Below are 12,231 nucleotides of genomic sequence, written 5' to 3'. Positions count from 1 at the left end.
CGGACGTCAAGGTGATACGGATGGTATTTTGTATTCTGCCTTGACGTCCGATAATGATACTCAGCTGGCTGACCGAACATTTATTAACTAGTTTTCCTGATTTAAAGAGGCTAATCGTGGTTAATGTTTGTGTTAATAATTTTTCTTAATTAAAAATATTAACAAGTTTCACAATAGAATGAAAAGGGGTAGGTTTTGTTTAATCTCTTTTTCAGTTTGGCAATAGATGGCATCCGTCTCTCAGGTGAAGTCCGCGTTAATATTGGAATCATTTCTGGTATTTCGATTCGCAGTCTGGATATGAAATTCGGCATTGACAGAATCACAGTAAGATCTAATATTATTTATTGATACTCTATTTCTACACAAGAATTAATTAAAAAAATAATAAAACATGGTGTTCCTTGCTCTTCTGAAATAATATTTAGGGACTCATTTACCAAATTTTGTTGATATAACCGGTGCGGTCCATTCTTGTTCCCCAAGCCAGACATTTTAACACAATGTCTATAACAGAGAATTCAATTTGAGGTTTACCTACTTAACAACAGACAAAGTGGCAATTAAGTTGTACACATTTCGCTACTGTAGCGACACCTGCAAACGCTATGGAGATGTCAGAATCGCTTAAACGAATTTTTTCAGCCTGGGGTCTTCAGGCCGGTCAGTAGTTTGACGAGTCAAGGATCCTCCTTTTATGTCGAGCAGCAAATCCCTTCCTCCGTAATATACTTTACTTACTAATACATTTTAAGATTTGTATTTTATCTTTCAGTCAAACGTTAACTTGACATTGATGGAAGAGGACTTATCAGCCAATGTCAACAAACTCTTCAACGAAGACATTCCATACATCCTAAAAACTTTTGAGGTATATTTTATAGATATACATTTGGATCTTATATTTTTACTTTATTAAACTTGACTGTTATGTGTAAATAATGGCGTCTAGTTTACAAGATTCTATATAAATAAATAAGTCCGGTAAAGCTACGTCTCTGTATGGCCTAAGCTTTTACAGTCCCTGAACATTAATACATAGCGAGATCTGTTAGACCCACGGTGGATTTGTTATACACTAAGTTTTTGAGACACCCTAGACATGCTGTACTCCTCGATGTTTGCCCTCAGAATTCGTTATAAAAGTCAATTAGTGTATCAATGGGCAGACGTGTTAGGTCACTTTTTCAAAAACTATATGAACATTTTAAAACTCAGTTTTTCCTCAATAAAATCAAAGCAAAACACTATACAAATAATATATTTGATTACAGGATTCAATCAACCAGTTCATCACTGACACAATTCGAGCAATTCTTGATCAAGCTTTAAAACCAAGCTACTTCTCTGGGTTATTTAATGAAATTGAAAGCTATTAATCTATTTTATCTATTTTATAGAGACCTACGACATAAGAATATATTATTTATCAAGCAAATCGTTTTTTATTTTGTAAGGTGCATTTCTATGTAATTTGACTTTGCAATTAGATCTGATCTAAATGCATAAACTTACAATCACCGGCACATAATACTCAATTTTGTTAATTGTATTTAATCGTAGCTAGAAATCAAGCATAATACATTAAATAAATAATCAACAAATTAAGTTTCGATAAACGAACTAAGAAAATAAAAATATTAAGATAAATTTTTGACTCAAGAGCATTTTATTACGTATATATCAAAACGAAAACATTCTGAATCTTGAAAAAGCTTATGTGATCTCATACATCCGAAAATAACAAATAATCCGTCATAAATGATACGATTCTGGTGCATTCTAAAATCATCAACACCAGAATTTGACTTAGGGAGGATTGTGTCAATAGAAAGCAGCACCTTTGTATAAGATGAGCATAAGGGATGGAAATAAACTACCCAATACGAAAAACCTCAACCGTAAGAATTTCATGACTTGTGTGCAATATAGTGCTGAGATTAGGAAGAGACAGTGATAAAAACAAAGATAAAATTAAATGGGTATACAATATAAAGAAACGTTATAAAAAGAGACACATTATTACACTGTAACATTTATTACGTACCCATATATTATATAGCTGAATAATTAGTATAAAATCGTAAAATAATTACAAATTAAATTTATATTATAATCCAAATAATATATTTAAATAAAAATAGTATTTGCTATATTTTAGTAAAGTACACTTTTGACAGAAATCTTTCACCGTTTATATATATTAGGGATATATATTAGGTCCTTACATATGAAATTGGCGTTTTGTATGGGAGGAACAAAACGTCGAATATTTTTAAACATAATATATTTAATTAATCAAGGTGTGAACCATTGTTTTCTATGCACGTTTGCCATCTCATAGGTAGTTCATTGATCCCTTTACTAAAAAAACCAGTCGGACGGGAATCAATAAAATCTGTGAAGGCGATTTGGACTGCCCCATCAGAGTTAAATTTTTTCCCTTGCCAAAGAAGTTGTCCAAATTTCGAAAAAAATGGTAATCTGTTGGAGCAAGGTCCGGGGAGTACGGAGGATGTCCTAGACATTCCAATTGAAGCTCTTCTAATTTGGTAGCCGTCTGTTGTGCAGTGTGTGGTCTAGCGTTGTCGTGAAGTAGCAGTGGCGTGGAACGATTGACCAGCCTAGGTTGTTTAGCCGCTAGCTTTTCCATCATGGTTTGCAATTGCTGACAATAGACATCAGCCGTAATAGTCTGGCCAGATTTGAGAAAACTGCAATGAACAATACCGGCACTAGTCCACCAAACGCTTACAAGTAACTTTTTTGGTGTTTATTTTCGCTTGGGGCAGGATTTGGCTGGCTGGCCAGGATCCAACCATTACGCTGAGCGCTTCCGATTATTGTAAAGAATCCATTTTTCACTACAGGTAATGATTCGGTTTAAAATACCTTCATTATTGTGCCGGTTCAGTTATGTAACGCAGCAGTCGACGCGCGTTTGCCAGTTTGCTGCAGTCAATTCGTGAGGTACCCACCTTTCAAGCTTTTAGCCTTCCCAATTTGCTTCAAGTGAATTAAAACAGTTTTATCACTAACACCGCAGCCTGCAGCTAACTCGGACGTGGTTTCCGATGGATCCGCTTGCACAATAGCCTTCAATACTTCATTATCAACTTGGGTCTCAGGCCGTCCACGGGGCTTGTTCTGCAGGTCGAAATTTCCAGAACGAAAACGTTGGAACCAAAAACGAACTGTGTTTTATTTTGCAACATGACAGCCATACACATCATTCACCCTTCGAGTCGTTTCCGCAGCACTAGTGCCACGGCGGAACTCGTACTCGTAAATAATGCCATACTAAGTTTTCCATTTTGTAAAATGAGTGACGCAAACAGAAAAAAACAAATGAATGACGGTCATCGAAGCACAAATACATGAGTAAATAACTGTACAAATTTGAATTTGGAATCCTTACCAAAGAGGAGAACATCGTGATTAAAGTGGCCAGTAGGAAATACGCCAATTTCATATATAAGGACCTAATATAAACGGTGTAATGGTGGTAACTGGTATAATTAAAGGGAAGAACGAACAATCATCGTTCAAGTAAAATACATGTTCTAAATTATACAAAACTTATGTTGAAACTTAGAAGATCTTAATAAAATCACTCAATATTGAAACTGGAATCGAGATCGTAATCATATTACATGGAAATGGAATACATTTATTGTTTTGCCCACTATTTGAAGATAAATGGCCTTTTCAAAAATATCTCCTTCTATTCAACAAAGCTAATACTTGTAACATATCAGTAACAAGATTATGAATGCTTATCAAGTAAAATAAATAGATTTAACAATCAATTAATAACATTTATTAATTATCTTTTGATAAAGTAGAACCCTGATACCATTGGATGTGATTCTTTTACATCAATTAATATTTATCACTGTATTTGAAAAACTCATTTAGAGATAACATCCAACACTTTATTGGTGAGTTTCTTTTATTTTCCTTAAATTATTTAAAAAAAGAGTTATGCAACTGTACTACGATAATATATCTCTTAAGTGCTTATTAAATCAATAAATGCTTCAAGTGTTTCTTGGTGTACAACAGGGACAACAAGACCCCACTATGACAAAACTATCTTTAGTATTAATAATGTAGAGTATTATGAATCTTTATTTTCAGCCAGGATGCATGCTATAACTATTAGTTTGCTGATATTTGCTACCTTCGTAAATGCATCAGATTTAAAAATAGATAAATTAAGATTGGAGGAGGCTCTGAAAGATAGTCGTAAGTATAATTAATAAAACTATAGCTTTCCAAAGTCAAGGCGATTTTATTATTTTTTACAAGCATTAGCCGTTATTTCTATATATACATATGATCTTATAATTGTGAAATCTTACAGGTGTTGGTGAAAGAAATAGGCTTCTCGAAGGCATTTTAAATGATTTAATTGATCAATTACGTGACATAATGGTGAATGGAACTGAAAATATTCCCGTTTTGGATCCTTTGAGGATAGGGGAAATAGAAGTTGGTGAAAGTATTTTCGAAACACCAGAGTACGTGTGTATTTAAAATAATACCAACTTAATTGATGCCTTTTCAACATCGATAGTGATCTTGTTTTTGTATGCCAGTACGTTAAGTTTGCAATCTCTTTCGCTATCGAGTGTTACCGCCAGTGGGCTCCATGAATTCTCGTAAATTCACTTTATTATGATAAAATTTTTATTAAAATATCTCTGGACGTTGACCACTTTGAGGTTGTGTGTATAGAATTTATTCATCTTTAATTACAGATCATTCATCAAGATTGGTGAGACACGCATTGATAATTTGAGTACATTTGTGTTTGATACTTTAAATATTGCTATAGAGGGAATTATCTTCCAACGATACATTTTAAGCTTTGACACACACATACCGGAAATTAATGTTAATACAAGTAAGTATAACTTTATTCTATTGATCCGCTTCAGAGATGTTATTTACTTGGCTGTTCTGAGAATAAATAATCCATGTTACCAATATTCTCTTTGATGCTATATCTTATTTCAGACAGCTATGACATGAACTTTGTAGCAATGGGCGGTCAAGTATTTGGAAGCGGAGATATGAGGTAGGTACGATTTTAATATTTTTAAATAAAATACCGTGTCGTTTAAGTATTGTATATTTTTATTCGTTTAATTTATTTAAGACTAGAATTTCTTTACGTTTAAATGTTTTCGCGAAATTCTAACGCTTTGTGCTTGAAATTTAAACATATATAATGATCTCCAAGACTACTCGCCCGCGATAGCTAATATTCAGTGCGTCTGGTACGACGACTATGATGGGACGAATTTCAGAAAAAATCATTTCCCTTGCCAGGGTCCTCACTCGGTAACAGTTAAAAGCGATCCCGCAGTGATCCTTATAATAATGATTTTTATATAACGTGATCTCAAGGTTAAGCCATTAGCGCTATATTGAGAGAACTACACGAAACTTGCATACAAAAACGTCAGGATTAGCTTTTGGATGTTACATAGTACAGACCGATAGTTACACATGCCCATCCGGAGTGCGAGCGTCGTTCGATACAACCAATTTTTTATCTATATTTCACTCAATTATAATTGAAAAAAATCCACCTTTCGTGTATTTTCCTTTTTAAGATTTGACAGATTAGTCGGGAATTTATTTGAGACCATGTCTACAAAAATAACATATCTTTTGAATAAAATTACATTATAAAATCTTCAAGTTCTGAAAACTAAAGGATTTAATTTAAATTCATTGAGAGTGAATTACGAGAATTATTCTCCTGGTAATTTTTCTCCTTATTCATGTCAAAACGACTGATTAGTTTTAACAGGATTAAGGTTTCAGTGTAAACGTTGTAAAACCGCGCATCAAGGGAAGATTGAGTACATCTCTGAGGATCAATAATGGAATGTTCCTTACAATTAATGATTGTGATATTCAAGTCAGCCTCGGAGATTTTCAGGTAAATATATCTCTATATATATAAAATTCTCGTGTTACAATGTTCGCTCCCATACTCCTCCGAAACGGCTCCACCGATTATAAATGTTTTTATGCATATTCAGTTAGTCTGAGAATCGGCTACTATCTATATTTTAAGCCCCTAAGTGATAAAGGGTGTCCACTGTCCACCCCAAAAATTTTTAATGAAAAAACATACAAAAACACATTCATCCCTTAATTATCACCCCTCTACGATCAACCCCCATTTTTTAGTATAGTAGATAGTTATTTTTATTGAACTAAAAAATATTTCCTATAAATAATATACATGACAAAACGACGTTTGCCGTGTCATCTAGTTTCATTATATTAAGACAATTAATTTTTGGGAATTACTCGTACAATATAATATATTTTTCATTGTATAAAAAAAATATTCGTAGAGCTACTGTGGTGTTATAGTGGTATACTAAAACCTAGTCAAGCCATAAGTTCTGTTGCAAATAAAAAGGATTTTTTTAAATGTGGTAATGTGATATTATTAAAATGTATATGTAGAATATTTATAGTCTCAGCAAAAAATAAATGGCCACCTTTGGCCTTTAATCTTTTTGGCCACGAATCTATGGATTTACGCTCTGCTTCCAAGGATAATTTTGGCACTTCTTGCTTCTTTTAAAAAGCGTATTGCTAAGTGGTTTCACAACATGATCCAAGTATGGGCCAAGGTTCTACTCCTTTTTCACCAAAATATATTTTGTTGTCATATACACACCCCACCCAACCATCACTGACGCAGGATGATGACCACATTGTACCTTGCCGACCACTTCAGCAGCTGTACGTGGCCGCCACGATATTTTCTGGTCTTCGACAGACGAAGTGATGTGGTGTATGTTGATACTACGATATACGAACAGACGGCCGTTATCAAGCTTTTGAAGTGTCGATGTTGGAATATGACTGTCGGGTCCATAACCACTTTGTGCAAGGCGATCACTGCAATCCTCTTTTGTTTTACACTCACTTCCACTATTGTAATTTTATAATAAACACGAAGAAATATGTGAAATGGCGCAAAATCGAATGATGATTTTTAAATAATACACGTGTTCCAAATTCCAAATTAATTTAAAAGTTGAAAGAAAAACAAAAAGTTTTTATGTAATAGTATTTATGGCCAGACTAGTTCTGTATTTTCAATCTAGTTCACATGTTCTTAAAAATATACATTAATCAGCCACGATATTGAAACAAGTTTTGGCATAAAACAAATTCAGTTTAATCCACAGTTCAAACCTTTTGATAGTTTTGTTACGAGCTAGGGGATCGGATAGAAAATGCCGTGGATTTATTCAAGGGTTTATTTCTTGATAAATCAATGAGGAATTTATGGGCACCAATTAATTGCAGAGATGCACTAATAACATACAAAAACAATCACTTATTACTTCACTTATGCACACTTCACACTGTACTTTATCACTTGTATTCACTTTATTCGCACTTTATCGCTTCGGTGTTTCTCTCTTGTTATCGCATTCAAAACTAAGGGCGATTAGTCGCGTTTCGGCTCGCTTATATATCCCTGGGAATAATTCTAAACAATATTCGAGAACTTTCTAGGCGGGCTTGCTTCTCAGTAGCCATTGCACAATTCTAGAACGTCCGCACTCTTTGTCTCTTTCGCACCTAGAAAGTTCGGTCTAGAATATTCCTTCATCAAAGGGGTATACCTAGGCCTGAAAACGCCTGAAAACGGGTCTCCTGAAAACTGCACCAATCGACTACACATGTTCTGAAACTGACTGAAAAAAGGTTTCAGCTTCCTGAAAACTAGGGTAACATTATGGAAATTACAATTTTCTAATATGTGATTGACCCTCTCCTGAAACGGTCAGAAATCATATTACAGCCTGCTGAAAAGTTCTCTAACTAGTGGAAAAATCTAGAAACATGGCAGTCGACCCGTCTTCGTAACAGTTTTAACGATATATTTGAATTTTGTTTTGCAGCCCATCATCACTGGTATGTGGAATAGCGAAGTCGCAAGCTCGTTTATTTCAAGGTTTCTTGGAAACCTTATACCTGAGCTCATGACGTTCTTTAAGGTATTTATTGTATGGAGTAGTATTTATTTTTTAATGTGAGAGTCGATTTAAATTTGTTTATGAATTTTATTAAACTTTCCGGTGGTGTGTATCTTTTGCGAGGCTTTATCTACACTTTCATAGAAGAGTATACGTAATGCATGATTTATTTAAGTAACAAAACACACTTTAAAGGGCTGTCAAGTGTATAAGCACTTTAACTAAAGAGTACGTACCACTAACCTCTGGTCAGTCAATCATGAAGTATTATTATTGCCCTTTGGATTCAGACAGACGTATTTGACTTGACGATATTAATTATTTGTGGTAAAAGTTGAAGATTTTGTTCTGCCTTACGTATAAATTTTCACTTCTATAATAGTAATATAGGTTATATTTAATGCAAATATAAAAAAATGGCCAATGAAAGAAATGCTTGTTTCAGTATGAAATCAACCAAATCCTCAGTGATGCAGTGAAAACTATAGGAAATGAAATACTCAAGGATATAAATGTAATCGATCTTATAAGACCATAGTAAAACATTGAGTATTCCATAACGAACTAAAAAAGCGTCACTTGACTTAGAGAGAGGAAGAATATATTCTATGATTTTTATTTTTTTACGTAATGGTTTCTGAATTCAGAGAGAATCCTCTCTGGATTCTCTACACCTCTTTTAATGAATTATAATAAAGTTTTTGTAAATATATTTTATTTCATATACTAAATCCTATACTTTTAAAAATATAATACGACATAGGACCGCGCCATCTATGATTTGACAATGACTATCCTTTCTATGACTATGAATAACCTTTCGTATGACTGTAAACTAGAAGAAAAATTGAATATATTTAAAATATTATGTACATTATATGAAATAGGAGACAATTTCAATATGATTTGATAGTAGAAACAAATAATTAGACCCATCGTTTCAAAGAAATAAGCGTGATTGAAGAGATAATAACATGTTTTAAAGATAGATGTAGCGAGACATATAAAGAGAACTGGAGAAATTGATTAACAATTCGTAATCGCCAAAATTGTTACTGTATGACACTAAAATCCCAATTTATTATTTATAGTATATAATATATTTTATTTATTATGTATGTAAAAAAATATTTTGTAGAATATCATTTATTATAACACCTAAGTAGTTAAGGGTTACCTGAAAAGAACGTTGCCATTCATATATTCAAACTTCTTGATCGTTTTGTTTTGTTAAATTAAAATTTCAAATAAATGAGAATATAAAAAGTAATTGCATTACTTATTTTGTGTTTAAGAGCAACAGGTTAAACATTTCGGTGTGTAAATAATAGATGTCTATTGGGAACTTGGTTCTGAAGCAACCGTAAGGGATCAAAGAACATGACTTTTAGAATAAACCAACATTACAATAAATTGAAAAGGGTTTTCTGTAATTTCGATAAAAAAATAAAGAAAAGTCTTGATCTTTATTATATGTGAAAAAAAAACATTCATAGATTTTTTTAAGTAATGCCTTAAATTAGAGTTTACGCTTTTGTCAATATATTCAGATTTATTTCAATTCAACAAAGAGTTTTTGATTATCAAAATGTGTAAAGCGGTCCAACAACCACCGCAATCCTTTGTCAATAAGATTGTTAAAATTGTTGAAATATCAACGTTCATATTAGGAAAAACTTTCCACTTCAAACAAACTTGTTGTACTCGTACCATTTTACCTTACATCGAATTTGACAAGTTTTGGGTCTCCCAAATCCTCTTTTACTGAAATCAATAGATTAAAGCAGTACATACAAAGCCAGGAAATGAGCCGTGCATTTTCTCAATGTAAAAGTGTTTTCCGGTTCCATAATCCATTCAATATTGGTATAATGTAAATAATATAATATATTATTCGATTAACACTAATCAATATTTGTTTTAAAGGAGCCCAATGAGTTGCTGGTTGCATAATTCAATTCGAACCCTTCAATTACTTCATGTCGTTCAGACAGCACCCAAGTGGTTACATTAGATAATAATGGTTTTGCCACTTAATAAGCTAAACAAATGCTAAGTGAGAACTGTCAAGTGTTGGAATTGTTTACGAAGTAGTAGTCACCAAGGTCCTTACTTTAGGAAGTAGTGGACGGAGATATATAATTTAAGTGGGTAATTACTTGCTTTAGAAGCTGAGTAAACAAACAGGTGTCACCTGCCAAGCCACGTTTCACTGAAAAAACTTTAAATTGGCCGCCTAAAACCTTCAGTTAATTAAGATGATTTATATTCTTGAGTTAACAAACGACACAAAAGAAGTTTTTTTTTATTTTGGCATACATTCTACACAGTTCCTGTGGCTCCATAACCCCTCAATGACAAACATTTCTAGGTCTTGTCGGGTGCGTATGTTTCCCTTCAACGTTGCCTGAATAAGGAATTGTTTATTGCGTACATAGTAATATCATAAAGTTTAACACAGGCGCGATTCCAACTTTCTTACGGTTAAAAATCTTTCACTTAAATACTAGAATAACCTTCCATTTGCACGTATATTTTATTGACACAACCTTTGTTGTCTTTAGAATGCAAATTCGTCGCTTCTTAACGAATCTATTTAAAGCTTTCTAAAGTAGAGGCATCCTTTAAATTTTTTGTTACAATATTTGTTTGAATGTACTATTTTCGAATAAAAGACTGGCGGCGCTAAAAACCTACCTTGTTGGTACTCTGTAAAAAGTAATTTGATTTCCAATTATTGACTCGACAGTTACAGGCACTCTCTAAAAAGGTAATTCGATAGACGTCATCTAACGACGAATATTTCGTAGTTTTTCAATACAGTAGCGATTGATACGTTAATTACATGATCAATACCAGAATGGGAGTCAGAATTGCAAATGAAGTTTCGTGGTAAGACTACAGGTTTGTTCTATAAAGCAACGTAATAAAAGATGTCGGGGTCTAAACTCAAACTGTATCTACAGCTATGCGAGTTTAATTTATAAAGTTCATGCGGTTTTAAATGCTAGAGAAAGTTGGGCTTGCCGAGATTAGATGTACGAGCCACCAGCTCTGGTTATTTTAATAAAATATTTAGGTGGTGAAGGATATACCGGGATCAGTACAAATCAAGAGTTTGAAATTATGTTTTATCGAATCGAAATATTTGAATTAATAAACATTGAATATTGGAATTAATTATATTACTTATAACATTACAGACTTACGAAAATGTACTGATACCGTACAAAGGTTAACTCAAGGAAGTTTTTATTATATAATAACATAGATTAATTTTACTTCACAATAAATATGAAATTGGCGTATTTCGTACTGGCCACTTTAATCACGATGTTCTCCTCTTTGGTAAGGAATTCCAAATTCAAATTTGTACAGCTATTTACTCATGTATTTGTGCTTCGATGACCGTCATTCGTTTGTTTTTTTTCTGTTTGCGTCACTCATTTTACAAAATAGAAAACTTAAAGTATCGCATTATTTACGAGTACGAGTTCCGCCGTGGCACTAGTGCTGCGGAAACGACTGGAAGGGTGAATGATGTGGATGGCGGTCATGTTGCAAAAGAAAACACAGTTCGTTTTTGGTTCCTACGTTTTCGTTTTGGAAATTTCGACCTGCAGAAAAAGCCCCGTGGACGGCCTGAGACCCAAGTTCTCACAACAGACGGCTACCAAATTAGAAGAGCTTCAATTGGAATGTCTAAGACATCCTCCGTACTCCCCGGACCTTGCTCCAACAGATTACCATTTTTTTCGAAATTTTGACAACTTCTTGCAAGGGAAAACATTTAAAACTCTGAAAGGGGCAGTCCAAATCGCCTTCACAGATTTTATTGATTCCCGTCCGACTGGTTTTTTTAGTAAAGGGATCTGTGAACTACCTATGAGATGGCAAAAGTGCATAGAAAACAATGGTTCATACTTTGATTAATTAAATATATTATATTTAAAAATATTAGACTTTTTGTTCCTCCCATACAAAACGCCAATTTCATATGTAAGGACCTAATATTAATCTATGACCACTTATCTATATAGTCTGTGGTTCACAGTCGCTGTCTGAGGCTTCAGCGGTTTAATCTAATTATAATAATTATTGACATGTGTAATACAATAATTGGTTTAGCTGTACCGCGACGATTAGGTTTGGGATTCCATGAATAGTTGTGGTTTATTAATTAATTGTAGGTGAGGATGTGTTT

At 33.4% G+C, this 12,231-nt stretch overlaps 1 protein-coding gene and 1 long non-coding RNA gene across 2 annotated transcripts in view; one reads left to right on the top strand and one right to left on the bottom strand.

Moving 5' to 3' along the window:
* The window catches only part of LOC123709144, a 34,901-nt gene that overhangs the window by 8,643 nt on the left and 14,027 nt on the right, over positions 1–12,231 (bottom strand). The gene's annotated exons all lie outside the window — the stretch shown is intronic.
* Positions 3,835–8,739, top strand: LOC123709141. Its single transcript, XM_045660291.1, has 8 exons — positions 3,835–3,941; positions 4,141–4,248; positions 4,367–4,523; positions 4,764–4,909; positions 5,023–5,083; positions 5,839–5,956; positions 7,953–8,048; positions 8,473–8,739. Exons 2-8 carry the CDS (start codon positions 4,146–4,148, stop codon positions 8,563–8,565), a joined length of 774 nt encoding a protein of 257 aa, XP_045516247.1. The 5' UTR covers positions 3,835–3,941; positions 4,141–4,145; the 3' UTR covers positions 8,566–8,739.

This window comes from Pieris brassicae, chromosome 4 (assembly GCF_905147105.1).
Source record: "Pieris brassicae chromosome 4, ilPieBrab1.1, whole genome shotgun sequence".
In the NCBI taxonomy this organism is placed as follows: Eukaryota; Metazoa; Arthropoda; class Insecta; order Lepidoptera; family Pieridae; genus Pieris; species Pieris brassicae.
The sequence above is the reverse complement of the archived record's forward strand: the minus strand, read 5'-3'. Positions and strand labels throughout refer to the sequence as shown.